We start from the raw sequence: 22,858 nt of genomic DNA on the forward strand, positions 1-22,858 counted from the left end.
AAAAGTCTGCTGTATTGAAATTTAGAAACACATAACAAAACATTATGGAAGTGTGTTGAATGAAGTTTTAGTTCAAAAATTGTGCATCACATTTAGTGGCAGACAGAGGAAAATTTATGATGAAGAACGATCAGCCAGACTGGCAGTTGCTACTGACAAACCCAGGAAAAAAATTCGATGCCATAAACGTTCCACTTTTGATGGACTGAACTTGTCCTTTCCTGAAATTTCATGATCAGTTTTTTCAAATTGATTCTGGTGATTTGGGCTATAGAAAGTGTGTACCACATGGATTTTATCAAACTGATTCTGGTGATTTCGGCTATAGAAAGTGTGTACCAGGTGGTATTCTTGACATTTGGCAGCAACATTTCTCACACAGCACAACAAGTATGGTGGGGATTTTTGTAACCGCATTGTCACTGGTTGCAAGACGTGGGTTCCATGTAAAAGTACAGAAACAAAGTGCGTGTCATTCAAATGGCACCATTCGTGATTTACATCAAAACAAAAAAAAAATCAACAAATTCTGATCACCAGAAAGGCTACAGTCACAGTGTTTAGGGATTGAATGGGCATCCTGCTCGTTGGCTGTAGGGTTAAAGGAGAGACCAAAAATGCTGCAGCCTGCCGTCAGACCCTTCGGAGACTGTGCCAGGCAAATCAAAACTGATGCATGGGTTGTTTTCCGGCAGCACTGTGGTTCTTCACAATAATGTTCAGCCGCATTCTGCTGCGTCGCCATGGCAGTTTACGTGGAAAGCTTTTGAACAGCGACGTCATAGCCCAGATCTGGTCATGAAATGATTATGATATTTTTCACAAAATGAAGAACTTTTTGAGCTGAGAGCACAATGGTAATGACAACAAACTGAAAGAGGTCAGTAGTGACTGGCTCAACAACTTGATGGCAAATGAGTCTGTGACAGGTATTTAAATTTGAGTGGCAGCTACATAGAAAAGTAGCTCAGCTACCAAAATATGTTGTAAAATAAGTTTTCTTCAATTATCTTCAATGAAAAGTGCTGGAGAACCAAAAACCAAATATTTTTTTCCTCGACTCTCGTATTTGGTACTATTCGAGAGTGTACTTGTTCAAATGTCTTATTAGAACACAGCTGGTGACGTGTTTGACAACCGCCAATATTTCGATAGGCACACACCCCACCGTTTGAGAGCCACATATGCAATGAGAGATGAGAGTGTGCTGTGCACGGAAGTTTAAAACCTCGGTATGCTGGTCGAAAAGGACACACACACACACACACACACACACACACACACACACACACACACAGAGAGAGAGAGAGAGAGAGAGAGAGAGAGAGAGAGAGAGTAAATACTAGCTCCACTGCACAACCAAAGATGATGAACACCGGAAGTTATTGATTGTGAATATTAATTATCAGCAGGAGAGGAAGCAACATTAACTCTGTCTCTCTGTTGTTTCAGGAGAGAGAGAGAGAGAGAGAGAGAGAGAGGGAGAGAGCTGGATTTTAAATGGAATTTAAGCAAAAACTTCCATTTGTAGAGACGTCACCATTTAGTATTTGCTATTGATAACTTTTGACATCTATCATCACAGTGTTTGTCTGAATGTGACCTGCATATTGAGGTTTTAAACTTCCTCACACAATGCTGCCCTATTGCATTTGTGCTGCGAAAACACCTGGCTACGTGTCATTGGTTGCCTAAAACATCTCCTGACTGTGCTCCCTCAAGTTGTTTGAATATCTTATACATCAGCAGAAATTCAAGTTTCACAAGTTTGTGATTGGCTTTGATACGACCTAAGTGAACATTTGCGTGTGCCAGCAGAGAGTGCCATTCTAAGTGCACCGTACACAAAGTTACTCACCCCATAAAGACATCACATTAACACCTTCACAGTGGCTGAGAGTCCAGACGCTGTTTCAGGTATGCCAAACCCAGCCGGAGCCACTCGTCAATGCTCAGATCATCTAGAGCTACGCCGGCACGGTAGCTCAGCGTGTTCGGCCAGAGGGTTAGCTGCCCTCTGTAATAAAAAACTGAGTTAATCGATCAACAACGAACTTCAATGGACGTCTTACGACGTCCGCCCCGAGTTCTTAAATATTCCTTAAACTTCATGGTGGGTCACGGACCGTATCGAGAAAGTTCTGGCCAAGTATGGGTTCGAAACAATCTTCAGACCCACCAAGAAGATTAAGGAATATTTAAGAACTGCAAAAGACGCCCGACATCCCCTATCAACACCTGGGGTATACAAAATTCCATGCAGTTGTGGACAAGTATATATTGGAACAACGAAAAGAAGTGTAAACAACCGCTTAGCCGAACATAGAAGTAACTGTCGCTTAGGACACATCGAAAAATCGGCCGTAGCTGAGCATGTTTTTCGAGATGGGAATCACGAAATTAAATTTAATGAGACAAGCGTTCTAGCACGAACATCCCATTATCATGCTCGCAGTGTAGAGAAGCAATAGAAATTCACAAACACCATAACAACTTTAATAGAAAAGAGGAAGTTTTAAAGTTGGACAAAATATGGATGTCGACGTTGCGCCAGCAGAATGACAATCAATTACTCTTAATCGAGAATGATGACGCCTCCCAAAGATAGGCATACCGTCGGCATCACGTGACGAATGGTGGTGCCCTCTATGCGCTCTATAAATGCGAGAGTACATGGTGCCTCAGTGGCAGTAGCCGGTCGACCTCAGAAGATGTCTCCCGCAGATGGAGACGAAACGTCAGGTGGAAATTTTATACATCGACCACGGCCTCTCAGCCAGGAAGTTTCAACTGAAGACAACACCGGCTGTGAAAGCCTACATTGTATGAGTCCCACATATTCTCCAATGGGATTTATACTGGCTGATATAGAGGAGAAGTCAAGGTGTGGCAGGGCTATTGAATGTTCATGAAACTGGGTATGTATGCTTACAGCCCTGTGAACATGGCTGTTGTCATCTCAAATGACAGGAGTGTCCACAGCATACTGATCAGGAACATACACAGAAGGAAAACGTTTGGTTACTGAGAATGTGGAAATAAACACTGTTAATGTTCACAGTAACCTCAACAAAAGTGCTCAAGTCACGGTACATACTGCAGATTAAACACCTCATTGGGTCACCAGTACACTCGATACCTAGTGTCGTACAAAAATGAGCAGTATCACGACCCACTGGACCAAACCGTACAACTCCAACTGGGTACTGTCCAGTCCGTGTCATTTGGCTCGTCGAATGTGTGCAGCTCGTGGTTGCTCCACCTCTTCCTCACGGTCAGATGGAAGGTGTCAGTGTAAAACTATTGCTTAGGTGGTTGGGCTGCAGAGAATTTTCCACTGTGTTCGTGCCGGTTTCACGAGTGTGCAGAGTCGGAGCGAGCCAAGCTAGCACAGAATGTCACCAGGGTGCGATAGCGGTCAGGTGTCGCCACCTGTAGTGTAGGCGTCACTCGTGCTTTGCGTCGTGGCTCGGCTGTGTCTCAGAAGGCAGAGACTGAGGCGAGCCGTCCAGAATGACGACGTCCAGACGGACGGTTGAAAGGAGCTGAAGAAAGGTGTCATTCTCTTCTGATCTGTTCTGAGATTCCTTTTGGATATGTTTTTCTGATTAACAAGAGGTGCAATTATAAGCTCCCGTCTCCTTGGAGATTATATGGCTTAACTAATGATTATTATGTTACATTCCTCTTGTTTTAGTTGACCGTGTATATCGAGATTTCGTTCATTGTTACATGCAGTGGTGTGGTACTAACTGATGGAGACGCATTAAGAACTGGTAAAATTTAATTTTTTTCCCTTATCACACTGCACAAACATAAACACACTATTAATCAAACTGTGCCACTACTATTAAACACAGAGATAAATCCTTCGCTACGCAACCGCCTTCGGCTCACGCAGCCTACACCGTCCACAGCCTCTCAACAACTGCCTCTACTTAGCGACTCTCTGCGCCACTGGGCATTGTCGCCCACCAAAGAACAACCACTTACAGATACTACACACCACTACCCTCACACTGTGTTGTAATTGTTAGAAAGAACAACCGAAAACATAATGGTTCTTCAAAGAGTTGTTACATCATTTAGTAGTGTAAATACTACAAAGCTCTCTTCCCGCCCTCGGTATTTTGTAGACGGAGAAGAAGTCAGACTGCAATATTTGGCATTGTGTAGCAGGTCCTGTGCACCGAGAAAATTTGAGAAAGGCAACTGTGTGAGAAGACAATCGAGGTAAAAGTCATCGAGAATAATACTCGGATGCAGACCGCTCGTGAAGTTGTCGACTCAATTACAGTGCGTAACTCGAGCTGCAACTTTGAGCTTTACGTGCAGCTCTGAATGACAGCCTTCTGTGAGGCACCAAACACCGTACGTTCGTTACGTGCAGTTCTCTTTACAATGTTCATCTCGAAAATGCAGCAGTTCTTGTCAGGTACGGAATTATCGTCGAAAAGGCGCGACACTCGTCTCCCTGTCCGTTAGAATCTCGTTAGGACCTCTGTTCTATAATGCTGTGAGTTGTGCAGTAGCCTCTGTAGGCACAGCAGACGCTCTGTGTCGATACCCCAATAAATGCGGCAACTTCACTGACGGTGTGGTCACGTCACCTGCAGACGAGACACCTCCTCTGCGCCACTCTGCCACGTCTCCTGCTCAGCACGCCTTACTGCACCGCCTCGTGACCGCTCACTACCACTTCCACACGTGTGCAGCGCTCCAGAGCGATCTGTGTACCGTTGATGTTGTTGTTCTTGTTGTGGTCTTCAGTCCTGAGACTGGTTTGATGCAGCTCTCCATGCTACTCTATCCCGTACAAGCTGCTCCATCTCCCAGTAACTACTGCAACCTACATCCTTCTGAATCTGCTTAGTGTATTCTTCTCTTGGTCTCCCTCTACGATTTTTACCCTCCACGCTGCCCTCCAATACTAAATTGGTGATCCCTTGATGCCTCAGAACATGTCCTACCAACCGATCCCTTCTTCTAGTCGAGTTGTGGCACAAATTTCTCTTCTCCCCAATCCTATTCAATACCTCCTCATTAGTTATGTGATCTACCTACCTAATCTTCACCATTCATCTGTAGCACCACATTTCGAAAGCTTCTATTCTCTTCTTGGCCAAACTATTTATCGTCCATGTTTCACTTCCATACATGGCTACACTCCATACAAATACTTTCAGAAACGACTTCCTGACACTCAAATCTATACTCGATGTTAACAAATTTCTCTGCTTCAGACACGCTTTCCTTGCCATTGCTAGTTTACATTTTATATCTTCTCTACTGCGACCATCATCAGTTATTTTGCTTCCCAAATAGCAAAACTGCTTTACTACTTTAAGTGTCTCATTTCCTAATCTAAGTCCCTCAGCATCACCCGACTTAATTCGACTACATTCCACTATCCTCGTTTTGCTTTTGTTGATGTTCATCTTATATCCTCCTTTCAAGACACTATCCAATTCGTTCAACTGCTCTTCCAAGTCCTTTGCTGTCTCTGACAGAATTACAGTGTCATCGGCGAACCTCAAAGTTTTTATTTCTTCTCCATGGATTGTAATACCTACTCCGAATTTTTCTTTTGTTTCCTTCACTGTTTGCTCAATATACAGATTGAATAACATTGGGGAGAGGCTACAATCCTGTCTCACTCCCTTCCCAACCACTGCTTCCCTTTCGTTTCCCTCAGCTCCTATAACTGCCATCTGGTTTCTGTACAAATTGTAAATAGCCATTCGCTCCCTGTATTTTACCCCTGCCACCTTCAGAATTTGAAAGAGAGTATTCCAGTCAATATTGTCCAAAGCTTTCTCTATGTCTACAAATGCTAGAAACGTAGGTTTGACGTTCCTTAATCTAGCTTCTAAGATAAGTCGTAGGGTCAGTATTGCCTCACGTGTTCCAATATTTTTACGGAATCCAAACTGATCCTCCCCGAGGTCGGCTTCTACTAATTTTTCCATTCGTCTGTAAAGAATTCGCGTTAATATTTTGCAGCCGTGACTTATTAAACTGATTGTTCGGTAATTTTCACATATGTCAACACCTGCCTTCTTTGGGATTGGAATTATTATATTCTTCTTGAAGTCTGAGGGTATTTCGCCTGTCTCATATATCTTGCTCACCAGATGGTAGAGTTTTGTCAGGACTGGCTCTCCCAAGGCTGTCAGTAATTTTAATGGAATGTTGTCCACTCCCGGGGCCTTGTTTCGACACAGGTCTTTCAGTGCTCTGTCAAACTCTTCACGCAGTATCATATCTCCTATTTCATCTTCATCTACATCCTCTTCCATTTCTATAATATTGTCCTCAAGAACATCGCCCTTGTATAGACCCTCTATATACTCCTTCCACCTTTCTGCTTTCCCTTCTTTGCTTAGAACTGGGTTTCCATCTGAGCTCTTGATATTCATACAAGTGGTTCTCTTTTCTCCAAAGGTCTCTTTAATTTTCCTGTAGGCAGTATCTATCTTACCCCTGGTGAGATAAGCCTCTACCTCCTTACATTTGTCCTCTAGCCATCCCTGTGTACCGTGTTTACTCGAATCTAAGCCACACTTTTTTTCCGGTTTTTGTAATCCAAAAATCCGCCTGCGGCTTAGAATCGAGTGCAAAGTAAGCGGAAGTTCTGAAAAATGTTCATAGGTGCCGCCACAACTAACTTCTGCCGTCGAATATATGTAGTGCTACACAGGCTTGCTTTGCAGGCACAAAGATAAATACTGGTGCCAAAACCTCTGCGTCAATAAATAAATTAAAAAAAAATGGAAGATGAGCTTATTCCTCCGCCCCGAGTTTCGACCACTGCATTTTCATACATTATCCAACGAAGTAAATACAAATACCGTATTGTTCATCTTCGAATGTAGCAGCATTTCAATGTACTATGAAAATCCGACTGGCAAGACTGTTTGGGGTTTTTGTCAATATGGCCAACTCTACATTCTGAATTTTTACCTACCTGTGAGAAGAGATGGTTGCTAATAGGAAATTTTATGAATTGTGAATCACATGCGGTATTCTCTTCACCACAATATAATAATACGAATACAAACATTTTGCCATGTATTCTTTCGTGTTTGCTGCTATCTCATTTAAATCCTGTCTGCGTAATAAACTACGAAACTAGAGTGAGACAACAGCAAACGCGGAAGAATGTACATATCATGTCATGTTTATATTCGTATTAAATGGTTCAAATGGCTGTGAGCACTATGGGACTTAACATCTGTGGTCATCAGTCCCCTAGAACTTAGAACTACTTAAACCTAACTAACCTAAGGACATCACACACATCCATGCCCGAGGCATGGCGACTGTAGCAGTTGCGCGGTTCCGGACTGAGCGCCTAGAACCGCTAGACCTATTCGTATTATTCTTATGCCTATTAGTGATACAGTCAGAAATGAAGCACGGCAATTGACTAGATTTTTAAATCTAAGATGATTCTGTGCAGAATGTAATGTACTAAAGAGGCGTCTGCAAAGATTTTCAAACGGAGAAAAATTTTCGCTAAACTCTCGTTCAGAACATCTTCCCCCGCCCCCCCACCCCCCGCTGCCATTGTAAGCGGCGGTAGCGCGCACATAAGCAAGCCATGCCGCGAGCGGCGACAGGCCGTAAACACTCACTATCATAATGCTACAAACAATGCGTGACACAGTACAGTAATGCATTTTCCGCTCAGAGTGACGTAAACACCTATAACAAAGAGAACGGCACTTACGAGATCAAAGAAATATAAGCAATCAATTCAAACCAGACGAAGCACGTGAAAAAGGAAGGGTACCCGTATAAATACCGACGGAGCGCCTGACGCATAGCAATGGCTACCTGGTAAAGCTTAATTGCTAAGCTTACGACTCGAACCAAACTACTGTAGCTGTATCGTCATTCATTCGACCTAAATTGTGTCTCGTATTAAAATGAACCAACTTTGTTTCGATTTGGAGGTGCGGCCTAAAACTTTTCTCTCCCCTTGAATTTCGAGTCTCAAATTTCAGGTGCGGCTTAGATTCGGGAAAATTTTTTTTTCTTGCTTTCGAGTCTCATTTTTCAGGTGCGGCTTCGATTCAAGTGCGGCTTACAAGGGGAAGGCCTCAGACACGGCCAACCGATTCGGCTCAAATTTGGCAGGTCGCTTGTGTACAACCTAAAACGAAGGAATCGAAGTTATTTTGGGTCAACACCCCCGCGTGTTTGAGAAAATCGCCCCTAAAAGTTGTGAAGAGCAATCGACTCGAAATTGGAGGGATCGATAGATAATTGTAAATAGAACATTTTTCATCATCGGGTATGGGGTCCGTAAACGCAAACTTTTCCAGAAATCGAGGAAAGAAACTTTTATAACTGCCGCTTCTGTGCCCACGTGGTAAACGCTATTCGGCGACAGCGCTGATAGCGCACCGGCCAAGGTAACTGGCTGGGTCTCGAAGAACCCGGGTTCGAATCTCGAAAAAATATGACACAACAAACAATAACTAGTTACTACAGCATAAACAGACGAGCTAATTACCACAAACTACAGACAATACTCGTCATATGTTACTTACGGAAGGACTGTATTCATTCACAAATCGTATTTCATTCGGCGCATTAACGATGGAAAAATCACTACATGTATCGGCGAGGTTCGCGGCAGCCTATGACGGAAAACAACTCTTTCCGATTGACTTCTATAAGGCTCGTGCTGCACACCTTCACTCTTCCAGGTTCTCAACTATGATATGACGAAGAGGCAACCGGGACAACAAAACTCTCCGCGCGTACATTCTGTCCCGTGCCTCGCTGTAAACAAGCGTCGCACGGTTGGCTGTCTGTGATCCCTCGTGAGGAATTCGCAGCACTCTTGCTCGGAGTTGTTTTCATGTGACGAGGCTTAAAAGTTTAATACTTTACTAACTCACGGCGTTTGGGAAATTAGTTTGCTTACCTTATTATTATCATTCGTTATTGATTTACTTACCTTATTAACCGTCCTATCCTTATCAATTGAGATATGGAAAAATACAAATGAAAATAATAACATCCGCTAGGTTTCTTCGAGATTCGAACCCGGGTTCTCCCATTCCGAGCCAGTTACCTTTGTGCTATCGGCGCTGCCGGCGGAAAGCGTTTTGCATGTCGGTACAGAAGCGGCAGTTGTAAAAGTTTCTTACCCCCATTTCTGGAAAAGTATGCGTTTTCGGACCTCATACCTGATGATGAAAAATGTAATTACAATTATCTATCGATCCCGCCAATTTTGAGTTGATTGCTCGCCATAACCTTTAGGGGTGATTTTCTCAAAAACGAGGGGGTGTTGACCCAAAATATCGTAGATTCCTTCGTTTTGGGTTGTACACAAGCGACCTGCCAAATTTGAGCCGAATCGTTTGGCCGTGTCTGAGGCCTTCCCCTTGTTAGATTCGAGTAAATACGGTACTCTTTTGAGGGTCTGACTAATATTTCACCTGTGCGGCTTAGATTTACATTCACAACAGGTGTTGTTTTGAACAACTGCAGGCCCGGCTGCCTACCACTGCTGCAGAAGTTGGACCTGCCGCACGCCACCGACCTCCCGGATGACGCGGTGGTCACCATTTCTCGGGGGTGCCCGTCACTGCGCCACCTGAGCCTGACTTTTGCGACGAGTCTCACAGACGGAGCACTTGCCGAGATCCACCGTCTTAAACACTTACAGATGTAAGTACCTGACGTCGCTGTTGCGCAGTTTTTGAACATGTTTTATGCTCACGTACAAAGGAAATTCACATATTAATTTGAATTTTTTGTTTATAAGTTCACTTCAGAAAAGTTCACTTCAGAAAAACTCATACACACAAGTTATTTAATCTGTGTATAGTCTTCTGAATGGGAAATACATTTTTCCCAGGGGATAGGTAGTTTTCTCAACCCCGTTTTCACAAAATGAATGTGGCTGTAACAGCAGGGTTCACACAAACACTTTGATAGTGCAATTGTTGTTAGATCTGTGTCGTCCGACTGCTTCTTTTAGTGGTCCAAACAAATGAAAATGACAGGACAATAAGTGCGGAGTGTAGGGAGGATGTCCTAGTGTGGCACACGACAGCTCCCGAACTTTTTGTCGAGTCCGGGCTGCCGTGTGGGGCCGAGCACTGTCACGCGGCCTAGTCACGCCCCAGATTTGGTATTTTCTGACGATATTCGCTTTCCGATCTATACAAAAAATGGCAGTAGTATACGGCGCTCACAGTACAGCATTCTTGGACAAAACTGATGAGAACTTCCTTAATATAAAAAAAGACTGTCGCAATAACCTTCCCCACACAGAGACAATTTTAGGCACTCCGTGGGTGTAGAGTCGTCAGTGGGTGTAGATTGGTCTTTTTTGTGCCATTTTGGGCTGCTTTTTTCGATTCCCGTGCGTAACAGTGTACCCACGTTTCATCACAGATCAAAATCCGGTGCACAAAATGTTCCCCTTCAATTTGGTAGCGTACCAGTAGCTGTTTGTACGCCTCAAGATGATGAAATTTGTCGTCTGTGGTGAGAAGATGGGGTACCCACTTTGTGGACTCTGTTTGAAATCCGACGTTGTCACTAATGATCACCTGAGCACTACCGTATGTAATGTCTCTTGCGGCGGTCTCTACCCGATATTTTCAGAAATATTATAAAAATATATAACTCAGTACATATCTCGAAATATCTCTTCTTATCTTTTATCAATGCAAAGTAGTTTCAAGCCCTATTATTCCTTGGAGCGTGCATTTACTCCATGGAATACCTTCTCTGCTATCTATGTTTTCTCTTATGAAAAGAATATTATATATTATAAAAATATATAACTCAGTACATATCTCGAAATATCTCTTCTTATCTTTTATCAATGCAAAGTAGTTTCAAGCCCAATTATTGCTTGGAGCGTGCATTTACTCCATGGAATACCTTCTCTGCTATCTATGTTTTCTCTTATGAAAAGAATGAAGGAGATCTTGCCGATTAGCCGTGAAAGAACGAAGATGTATATGTATGTATTGTTGAGCTAGTCGCCATCTTGATGAGATTCTGTATGAGAAGGAATTTAATACATGAACTAAACTAAAGTAAGTGTGTTCGCGTATTATTTAACTGATTATTATTGACAGTGTCTGCTTACTATGCTGTGTTGCACGGGATCAGTGGGGAACGTCTGATTTACACTGGACGAACCTGCCGTTTTGTACGCTCGAGATATCCAGTTTATTACTTCCAATAAATGGGCTAACACGGTCTTACCAGCACATCTCCGGTCTTCCCCGTGTGGTCACCGAAAGTTAATAATTATTACAAATGTTTTCAGAAGATCGACTGACAATTTTCGTCGCACCGAGACTTCGAAATTGCTTCACTGCCTTATGGAATTTAAGTTAAGCTCAATTTAATCAGGATAGGACAGCATTGAACTGTGTGAATGTGATAAGCCTGCTTTGTGAATGAAAATTCCCTAAATATTCGCGTGTTTTTTACTATCCTGATCTGTGAAGCTCAATCGGGCCGGTGTGAGAGAGGTTTTTAAATTTCAGATCCCACAAAAAATATTAAACGTAGCTTATGCCAAACTTGTGGCAGGCATCCCACAGAATCACGTGGGTAGCAGCACGTCAGTGTTTACCTGTGGGAGGAGATTTAATGGCCGGGCCAACCTGTGACGACGGTGGAGCACCCAGCGAAGCAAAAGCCAGTGTGAGCTAGATGTCCACGCCTCGTGGACAGTTACGCCTATTTCCGATTCTGTCAGCCGCGGACCACGCGGATCGAGTACAATGCGTGGCGCCCCACTGACACCTTGACGGATTTGAACGAGTGCCGACTGTTTGCTTCGTCCTGTCGTGTCCACGAATCAAACGGTGCCAGTGAGATGAGCCGGCCGCGGTGGTCTAGCGGTTCTAGGCGCGCAGTCCGGAACCGCGGGACTGCTACGGTCGCAGGTTCGAATCCTGCCTCGGGCATGGATGTGTGTGGTGTCCTTAGGTTAGTTAGGTTTAAGTAGTTCTAAGTTCTAGGGGACTGATGACCACAGTAGTTAAGTCCCATAGTGCTCAGAGTCATTTGAGCCAGTGAGATGAGACGTAGTTTGCACATTCGGCGGCACGCGACGGCAGTCCGACACAGTTCCGGACTCGTCGTCGTGCACTTGACGTCTGCGTAGCCACCCGGAACGGCTCCACTGTATACCGGAAGCATCCCTGACGTGTCACGGCATCACCCGGACGGACGCACTTCGGCTCGTACTTCTCGGCCTGCGAATAATCCCAAGGACGACATCGGTATTCCACCTGTACACCTCGCCTGTGCTCACTCGCTCGCCATTCCCGGTGAATTAGTGGAGGAGGTACTACCGTCACACGCTGCCCGACACCGGCAGAACATCTGCGCAGTCGTACAGCCGACCTCCGACTGCACGCGCCGACACGGCACAGTACCGGTGGGTATTTGCTCGAGCCGATTTACACTGTTCCACATTATACAGAGTGAAAAGTATTTATACCGACAAACTCTGGGAGGTTGTAGGGGACATCAAAACAAATATTTTTCCCTAATGTCATTTTTCCTATGAGGAGTATTTAAACCGGTAGAGGAAGATTTCTCTGGCGGCAAATTAATTAAACCAAGAAACACTTTTCCATTTTTTTATGACCAAGAGACAACACATTAACACAACCCAATTTCAATTGCAGTAGATTTTCAGAAATGCCTCCATTGACACACGTAAACAAAGGTTACACCGTCGGATCATGTTATGTCTGACACGGGCAAAACCCCAGCAGTATCCTGAATTGTTCTTGCTCCTGCTGCTACTATCCGGGCAACCAGACCCTCTTCTGATGCAACAGGAGGTGCGTAAACAAGGTTGCGCATCTCTCCCCACACAAAAAGTCCAGAGGGGACATATCTGGGGATCGAGCAGGCCACGGTACAGGACCACCTCTGCCAATCCACGTTTCTGGGAACCGTCGGTCCAGGAATAGACGCACACGACGACTGAAATGTGCCGGCGGCCCGTCATGTTGGCGCCACGTGCGTTGTCTTGTAGGGAGCGGGACGTCTTCCAGCAATTCTGGCAATGCTCTGGCGAGAAAACTGTAATAGTGCCTGCCATTTAATGGCCTAGGTAGCAGACACGGCCCAGTTAAACAGTCCCCAACAACACCGACCCACACATTAACGAAGAACCGCACTTGATGAGCGCTAGTAACTGTGGCATGTAGGTTATCCTCACTCCAAACATGCGAATTGTGCATGTTGAAGACTCCATCGCGCCCGAACGTTGCTTCATCGCTAAACAACACAGAGGATGGAAATGTAGGATGCATTTCACACTGTTCCAGGTACCACTGCGAAAACTGTGCTCTGGGTGGATAATCAACTGGTTCCAGGTTGTGGACACGCTGTAAGTGAAATGGACGTAACAACTGCTCTCGAAGGACTGTTCTTACATTCGTGTGATTAGTCCCCATGTTATGTGCAGTTGCACGAGTGCTGATTGAAGGATCCCTCTCCACCTGCTGCAAGACAGCTTCCTCAAATTGCAGCGTTCTTACCGTGCGACGGCGTCCCTGTCCAGGTAATCTGCTAAATGACCCGGTCTCACGCAGACGTTGGTACACAGCAGCAAAGGTCGTATGATGCGGGATACGGCGATTAGGATATTGTTGTTGATAAACCCGCTGTGCAGCTCGTCCGTTGTGGTGCGCTACGTAGTACGCACCAACCATATCAGTGTACTCACTCCAGGTGTATCGCTGCATTACTAAACAGAGACAATGCACTACTACACTGGTGGACAGCAGTTGCCCACAACTGAAGAGCGTAATAAACCCTCTAACATCTCAAGATCGCAATACGGCGTCTAACAACTGACGAGCATAACACAGCCTCCACCAGTTTAAATAATCCTCATAGGTAAAAATGACATTAGGGAAAATATTTGTTTTGACGTCCCCTACAACCTCCCAGAGTTTGTCGCATTAAATACTTTTGACCCGGTATTGTGCGTAGACGTGGCACGGCCACCACTTACGCTGCCATAGAGTGCACCGCACGATCACCGTGACGAGAACATTTTACAGATCAAATGTAATGGCGAGCCGACTAAAGTCTCCGTGGACAGAATTGAGACAGCTTTCACCTCAACTATTCCGATTCTCGTTGAGTTCTTCAAACCAGTGGAGGACTTGAATGCGATTTTCACTCTGCAGCGGAGTGTGCGCTGATATGAAACTTCCTAGCAGATTAAAACTGTGTGCCGCACCGAGATTCGAACTCGGGACCTTTGCCTTTCGTGGGCAAGTGCTCTACCCCTGAGCTACCCAAGCACAACTCACGCCCCGTCCTCACAGCTTTACTTCTGCCAGTATCTCGTCTCCTACCTTCCAAACTTTACAGAAGCTCTCCTGCGAAACTTGCAGAACTAGCACTCCTGAAAGAAAGGATATTGCGGAGACATGGCTCAGCCACAGCCTGGAGGATGTTCCCAGAATGAGATTTTCACTCTGCAGCGGAGTGTGCGCTCATATGAAACTTCCTAGCACTTCGAGTCTCGGTCCGGCACACAGTTTTAATCTGCTAGGAAGTTTCAGTGGAGGACTTGTCCACGGACGACACTCCCCGTGCGACCTGTTAGGCAGAGCCCACTCCCCTAGCCGTCAGCGGTGCACGGGTACCGCCAGCTGCCAGTGCGCAGCCACACCCACCTCGTCCCGTCCCCGACCTGGCCGGGCAGCCCCCGAGACCGTGCTCCAAACGGGCACTCCGGCAGCCGGCAGACTGCGTCACGCGAGCTGGCCGCCGCGTCCATTTCGAATGCCCGTGCCGCACCGTAATGACGTCACACCACACGACACGGCCAGCTTGCACCCCGCCTGCCATCTGCTATTAACACACTGTCCCCGGGAGGCCACTTCACTGGCTGTGATCTCGTCTTCAGTTCTCCAGACGTCTCCTCCCGTCTCGTCGGCCGACTGCCCGTCACAGCTCCCGGGCCCACTGTCGGTGTGCGTGTCACGTTCCCGCTGAGCTCCAGATACTACCCCGACCCCGACCGCGTCCGGTCTCGTCCGTCGCAGTTCCCGGACCCGTGTTCCGGCCCCGACGACACAGCGAGCCTGTGCTCTCCGTAGTCATGTAGTGATGTAAATGTGCCCATATAAATCAATAAATATATGAAAATGCACCACTCATTAATGAAGACCCTGTACTTTTTCCCCTTAGCTGCAAAGGCCCAGAAGATTGTGCCACGGGACAGAGCTGAGTGAAAGTCTGTTCCTGTGCATGTATTTGCAACAGCTGCTGCACTTAGTGTGCACAGGAAATTACTCACGTGTAAATGCCGCTCTAAGTCAAGAAAACGTCACACCACGAAGGAATTGTCCAGAGGGATGGAAACTGGCAGATGTGATGTACGTGCACAGACAAACAAATCATTAAAATTTCAGAAAAGTTGGATGATTTATTCGAGAGAAAGAGCTTCAGAAATTGAGCAATTCGACTACGCGTCGGTCTACCTCTGGCCTGTACGCAAGCAGTTATTCGGCTCGGCTTCGATCGACAGAGTTGTCGGATGTCGTCCTGACGGATATTGGGTGCCCAATTCTGTCATCGAAATCCTGACATCATTAAAGCCCTGCCTGTAATGCTCCAAATGCTCTCAGTTGGGGAGAGATCCGGCAACCTCGCTGGCCGAGGTAGAGTTTGGCGAGCGTGAAGACGAGCAATAGCAACTCTCGCAGTGTGCGGGCGGGCATTATCTTGCTGAAATGTAAGAGCAGGAAGGGCAATCAAAAGGGGCGTAGAATATCGTTGACGTATCACTGTGCTGTAAGGGTGCTGTGGATGGCAACCAAATAGTGTCGACTTACTGCTATGCCACAAGTTTTCCGAGGATAACAACCGACAGTGACCTGCTACGAAAACAAGTGGCACTCCAGACTATCAGTTCCGGTTGTTTTGCTGTCGGTTGGTATCCCACTACACTCCGGGGTGTCCCCAGGCAGGTCTTTGCTGGTCACTGTGGCTCAATTTCAAGCAGAGCTCATCACTGAAGACAATTTTATTCCAGACTGAAGACGCGTCTGGAGGTACCCCGGATAGCAGAGGGATATCAACGTGTCTGTCACCCGCCATACGGTGCGACAACCGGAAGTGACGGTTTGAGGTGCCATTTGTTTTCAGCACTCCTTCGGTTGCCATCCTCGGAACACTTGCGGCACGACAGTAAGTCGATGCTACTCTACGCCCCGTTTTGTCGCCGTTCGTGGCGAGCTGTCCTTGGCTTACGTTTCGGCAAGATAATGCCTGCCTCCACAGGGCGAGAGTTTCTACTGCTTTTCTTGGTGCTTCGCAAACCCTACCTCGGTCAACAAGTTTGCCGGATGTCTTCCCAATTGAGAGCATTTGGAGCGTTATGGGTAGGGTCCTCCAACAGTCTCAGAATTATGACGATCTGATGGATCAATAGGACAGAATTTGGCCCGATATTCCTCAGGAGGACACTCGACAACTCTGTCATCAGTGCCAAGCTTGCACAGGTGCCAGAGATGGACCAATGCGCTATTGATTTGCTCAATTTGTGGAGCTCTCTCTCCTGAATGAATCGTCCAGTTTTTTCTGAAATTGTAATGTGGTGTGCGTACTGTAAGACATTCGGTACACACACCATCAGATTATTTGACTTGTCGATCTAACGAAGTAGGCGAGTGTCAGCAATATGTCTCGTGGTCTTATTGTGGCGTGTTTATCTTCTACGTTAGGTCGGACGGTAGATATGCCACTTGCACGCTTAGAGTAGCAGGTTGACGGTGACCGACTTCAAACAGAACTTGATTAATTTTCGCACACATTTATTAAAATGATAAAAGCATAAACATTACGTAACTTGATTCTGGATGCTATTTACAATTGACAATCTGAAGTTCCTTTGGTCTTGGTACGTTAATCTTATTCTCACATATCTCTGATACTTGACAAAGTGTCTATACATTTATCTTCGTGGCTATGTACAGGAATATGATAATCTTATTAGGCGCACACTGAAACTTGACTATAGACTGGTACAGACTAATGCAGACTGACTAATTGGAGGTCTGTACACTCGTTATAATACCTCGCGCGTTCAGGTATCACTGCGCAAGTGTGATCCGCGAGGAGAAAAGGTTCTACGTTAGCAGCAATCTCAATGGCTGCGTTACATATTAATACGCAGATCGGCGGAAGCAGAATTTGGTCCGTCTCTAAGGCAGCGCCATCTCGTAGTGCGGAGATGGACGAGCGCTGCGCCTGCACTGTTGTGTTTAGCGGGGCGCGCTCTAGTGGGAAAGTTGTGTACGCGCTGACTACACGGAACTATGTATACAACATGTAACCATTTGTTTGTCTGTACATGTACTGATTTCTGTCCCATTTGGATAATTCATTGCCTTTCTTTTTTGTCGTACTGTGTATTACACAGCAAATTTCATGTTGTCACCAACATCTTAAAGTGTTACATTATTTTTCTGTTTGTTCTTCTAGACTGGATCTTTCCGGATGCAGTGGGCTGGGCGGATCTGCCGTGGCGCACGTGGCGCAGCTGCCGGCCCTCCGCACGCTGCTCCTCCAGTACATTGACGACCTGACAGATCTGCAGCCGAGCCTACGGCACGTCCTGGACTTGAAGCAACTGCGCTGCCTCGATATCCTGTACAGCGGCCACATCAGAGCTGTGCCATTTGAAGAATTTTCTGTCAGGCTCGTGAACCTCAGGTAGGTTGCTCCTGCTGCCTCTGTTCACCGTCCGAGCCCGGTTCTGATGACTTTGCGTTTCTACCGTATGACCTCGATGACTTCCACGAGACTGGGAACGGAGTGCTAGTATTAGAGAGAGTGTAAGGCAGGGATATAAACTTTCAATCCCAACTTTCCAGTTTATATATCAAAGAAGCAGTGAAAGAAATAAAAGAAAGATGGAAGAGTGGATTAAAATTCAGGGAGAATGGATATTAATAATATCATTCACTGATGATATTCCTATTGGCTTATGAAAGGGAGGAAGAATTTCAGAACCTGTTGAATGGAAAGAACAGTCTAATGAGAACACACTACAGATTGAGAAAGAAACCAGGAAAGATGAAATTAATGAGCATTAGCTACATCAGATTAGTTATGGATTTAACATCAAAACTGGTGTCCATGAAGAAGTGATGCAGTTCTGATATATAGGAAATAAAGTAACACACGATGCATGAAGCAATGATGACATACCAAATGGCTGTAATTAAAGTGCAGATACTCGCAGAGGTCCAGTGTGGGCTGTAATTATCATATGGAAGCGAAACTCGATTTGTATTCTAATGCGTTAACACAGAACAGTTTTACGCTGGAGAAAAATTAGTTTCAATTTTGGTGACCAGGTGCGAATCTGGTGCTGCGAATGCAAATAGTTCCCACTTATTTGTTTTCTCTGTAAGTTCAGTGGTAATCCGTGTTCCCACTTCTAACTTATGCTACCATCTCTGTTAGAGTGTGCTAACTATGTATAGATTGTCAACAGTTAGGCTAAAGCTGTTGTTTTTCTACCTTGTGAGTCAATCATTGCAGAAGCGCAGTTCCCGCGTGAAAACGAGCCACTGTTTCGACCGCTACAGCGTTTTTTGGATAGTGTGCTTTCCTTTTGCGTGTGAAGTGACTTGTGTTGTATTTATCTATTTTTGTATTTATGAGGGAGATAGTATTCGTGGATATTTGCTGCATTTGACTGAAAATTACATAAATATTACAAGGTAAGTTAGTGGAAGCAGAACTGAAGTATTCTGCCCATTAGCTGTGGCAGAGTATAATAAAATAATGGGAGGAGTCGATAGATTTGATCAGCTGCGTCAACGGTATGCTGTAGGCCGTCGTTCGTGGAAGTGGTGGCACAAACTGTTTTCCTTTCTTGTGCATTTGGCAGTTGTTAGTTCCTACGTTATGTGGAAGCTACAGAAGACAAAAGCAGAGCAGCTAACATTTAGATTGCACTTGGCAAGGCAGCTTATCTCTGGCTTCTCAAGTCGTAAGAGAAGAGGAAGGTCAAACACCAATAAGAGGTGTGTCTGGAGTACCAGATGAAGTTCGTCTGGAGAAAGTTGGAACTCATTTCCCTACAGAAGGTACAACAAACAGAAGATGCCGCCAATGTAGCACCAAGAACAAAGAAAAGCGAACAAAAGTAATGAGTAGCAACTGTCGTGTACCTTTGTATGTAGCACCATGCTTCTCTAAGTTCCATAGTACATCACCTTAGTGAACTCAAAGGACAGTATGAACTAATACAAATATAAATGTAATGTTTAACATGTTTTTGTACAAAAAAATAAAGGAAATACATTTGTTTTAAATTAGCAAGTGAAGTTACTCCACAGTTCCAATAGTTCCCACTAATTTTTTTACACTCATAGACTAAACTCTCATTTCAAGATTTAAACTATGATTTTATGAACGGTTTCTTAGCCCAATAAAGTGTTCATAAAAAATCTACAACTTCCGGAAATAATTTGGTCACTAAAGGGTTAATTCATTCTGTACGAGCACTGGAGATGTCGAATGAGATGCTACTTCTGTAAAACGATGTGATCAACACTTGCTCACAGTAGTTCCGGTGGAATGTAAGCGATGTGTTCCTGCGTACTGGCCTTCAGATCAGGTAGAGACCTAATGTGCCTCTGGTAAAGGTATTCTTTTAGGTATTCCCAGAGTCGAGAGTCATATGGATTCAGATCAGGTCATCTTGCAGGCAATGCATCTGAAAACCTCTCGATATAATATGTTTTAAGGAAGGTTGCACTAAGCAGATCTTTCACTGGGTGAGTGACATGCAATGTTGGCCCATCTTACATGAAAAGAGTGGTTTCCACACAGTTGTGCTCTTCCAAAGCAGGAATCACGTGCTGTACAAGGAGGTCTCCATAACGTAAAGGCATCACAGAGGGCCCCCCCCCCCCCCACCACCCCCGACAGGCTCTACGGATGTATCCTCTTCAGAGAACGGACCAAGAATAAAGATGCTTGTGACTCCACACCAAGCAGTCATATACAGCAACTGCAGTGGTTCTTGGTGCAGAACATGCAGTTTAACAGTACCCTTAAATTTGGCAGTTCTGTGTATTTACTGTACCCTGTAGTGTAGAATGTGCCTCTTCACTCCATAGAAAATTGCCTGGTCGCATGTCATCGACTTCTATCTGTCCGAAAACTGAAGAGCTAATTCAGTACGTTGCTGCAGATATGATGATTTGGTTGCTGCACCGTCCGGATCTTGTAGGGGCACCAGTCTAAATGCACGCGTTTTAGCTCACGCAGGCTGGCGTGAGGAGGGAAGGACTATGCTGACGTGAGGTCTGGAACATGACAGGGAATGAGAATTCAGAAAGCGGACGTAATTACTTTCATACTTCACTTTAATCCATTGATGATGAACGTCGCTCTTGACGGTACATGATTCACAATATTATTTGTTCAGAATACAGTCTTGAAGTAATTAGTTACAGTAACTGAATATGGCGCCTTGCTAGGTCGTAGCAAATGACGTAGCTGAAGGCTATGCTAAACTGTTGTCTCTGCAGATGAGAGTGTCTGTAGTAAGTGAACCATCGCTAGCAGAGTCGGCTGTACAACTGCGGCGAGTGCTAGGGAGTCTCTCTAGACTAGACCTGCCGTGTGGCGGCGCTCGGTCTGCAATCACTGACAGTGGCGACACGCGGGTCCGACGTATACTAACGGACCGTGGCCGATCTAAAGGCTACCACCTAGCAAGTGTGGTGTCTGGCGGTAACACCACACAAAAACTGTCCACACCATTGACCACAGGATGGACAATTCTCGTGGAAGGGCACAAACACTAGCATTAGCCGGGACACGTGCTGCATACTGAGTTGCAGCAATAATAACTGTGTCAATAACTTCCACTGCGGTAGGATGCATTCCTCTTCCAGGTGCCACACCAAGCCCACCCACGTTTTTGAATTTCATCGTCATTTTCTTTGAAGCATTTAATGACATCTGGCCCCTCTGTCAGTGCAGCACTGGAATTACTGCCGTTCACATGAAACTGTTTCACTAACAGCACACAGTCTTTCTCCTCAATTATCACTACTGTTCACTCACGTTACAGCTTGTCGAACGATAGTGTGGATGTCGTACAAACGGTGTACTGTGCCAGATTTGCTCGTAGTGGCCGTAGTTGGAAGTAATTGTTTTTCCAGCATAAATTGGTCCTGCATTAACACATTAGCATACCTACCAAGATTCACTGCCATATGATAATTCAGCCCACACTGGACCTGTGTAAGTGGCTGAACTTTAATTATAACCAAACAATACGTATAAAGCAAATTAGCACAGGCATAGAGGGCATTTCTGGCCAGGAGAAGTCTGCTGGTATCAAACATCAACCTTAATTAGAAGAAGAAATTTCTGAGAATGTACGTTTGGAGTACAGCATTGTATGAAAGCGAGGCACAGACTATGAGAAAACTGGAAGAGAAGAGAAGAAAATTGATAGAAGAGTGTTGAAAGTTAGGTGGCCTGTTATAAGAAATGAGAGATGGGTTATGTGCAGAATCAGTGTGGAGAACACTGACAAGAAGAGGGATAGGATGATAGGAGAGAAACAGGATGATAGGATATGTGTTAGGACATTGAGCAATGACTTCCGTGGTACTAGGAGGAGTTGTGAGGAGTAAAAAGTGTAGAAGGAGAGTGTAATACATCCGACAAATAATTGAGGACACAAGATGCAACTGAAATCAAGAGATTGGCTCACGGGAGGACTTTGTGGTGGGTTGTATTGAACCAGTCAGAAGACTGACTGGAAAAAAGGAAAAATTTTGAAAATATCTTGTAGGATGGTCCTCAGGTATTTAAGGCACAGAGGAAAAAAACACTTTCTTTAAAATCATCAGTCGCAAAATAGTGCATTATTCCAAATTTCATTGGATTTGATGTATTCGAGAAATAATTAGAATGAAAAACACAATAGAAATCATTTAGTACTTACCTCAGCTGCATGTTGAGACCAGTTTTCACTGTTTTTGTAGGTTCTTCATTTCTCCAAGTCCTTTATTGAGATATCAGTCAAAACACCATATGCTACCCACATATTTCCACAGTTAAAACCTGTTTAATATGAAGATAGGTATTAACTAGAATTTGTATCTCCTAAGTTTAAAAATTCTGATAAATTTCCTTTGCACTTCATTTATGACACAGTTCATCAATGTTTATGGTTTGTAGTATTACAAGAAATAGGGTGTAATAAAATACAGAAATACAAATGTTGCAGTTACTTTTTCTCTTTCTTCTTCCAGAGAACTACATGTGACATATGAGGAAGAGGATGAGGTTTTCTACAAAAATGTTTTTGCTGAGATGCAGAGTCAAATGCCTCGGCTCAGGATAATTAATACTTTCCGATGGACAGAGAATGACTTCCTAACAGATTACGAAACGGATGATGATGATGACACCGACATAGGGTACTGAGAAATAATTTTGGTTTTCAGACTGCAGAATGTAACATTGGAGCCCCTGGATGAGTGAACTGTTTGAAAAGCAAGTAAAAGACAAAATATGGATTTATGAAATTATTGTATAAGAGCCAAGAAAGTGTTGGCCGAAATAAAAATGCAATTTTTCGTGTTTAAAAAAATTTTATTTCACAAAAGAATTCATTATGTCAGCCACTGAAACTGATTTTATTTCCCTCCATATTGAAGCTCATTGTCACAATTATCACTACACAAATGGGAATTTTTGGCACCATAGTGAATGTCATATTCATACCTTTTATTGCCATATCCTTGTGTTGATGAAATTGTCCTTTAAATCTGAATGG

The 22,858-nt window shown here is 44.6% G+C and overlaps 1 protein-coding gene across 1 annotated transcript in view; it reads left to right on the forward strand.

Annotated features, from left to right (window-relative positions):
- The window catches only part of LOC126428204 (F-box/LRR-repeat protein fbxl-1-like), a 190,378-nt gene extending 167,724 nt beyond the window's left edge, over positions 1-22,654 (forward strand). Inside the window, exons 3-5 of the mRNA XM_050090117.1 lie at positions 9,511-9,690; positions 17,521-17,751; positions 22,332-22,654. Of these exons, the coding sequence (XP_049946074.1) occupies positions 9,511-9,690; positions 17,521-17,751; positions 22,332-22,506 (586 nt within the window). The 3' untranslated portion in view covers positions 22,507-22,654. The remainder of the gene's footprint in view (positions 1-9,510; positions 9,691-17,520; positions 17,752-22,331) is intronic.
- Positions 22,655-22,858: the final 204 nt, after the last annotated feature.

Source organism: Schistocerca serialis, chromosome 12 (assembly GCF_023864345.2).
Source record: "Schistocerca serialis cubense isolate TAMUIC-IGC-003099 chromosome 12, iqSchSeri2.2, whole genome shotgun sequence".
Taxonomy (NCBI): domain Eukaryota; kingdom Metazoa; phylum Arthropoda; class Insecta; order Orthoptera; family Acrididae; genus Schistocerca; species Schistocerca serialis.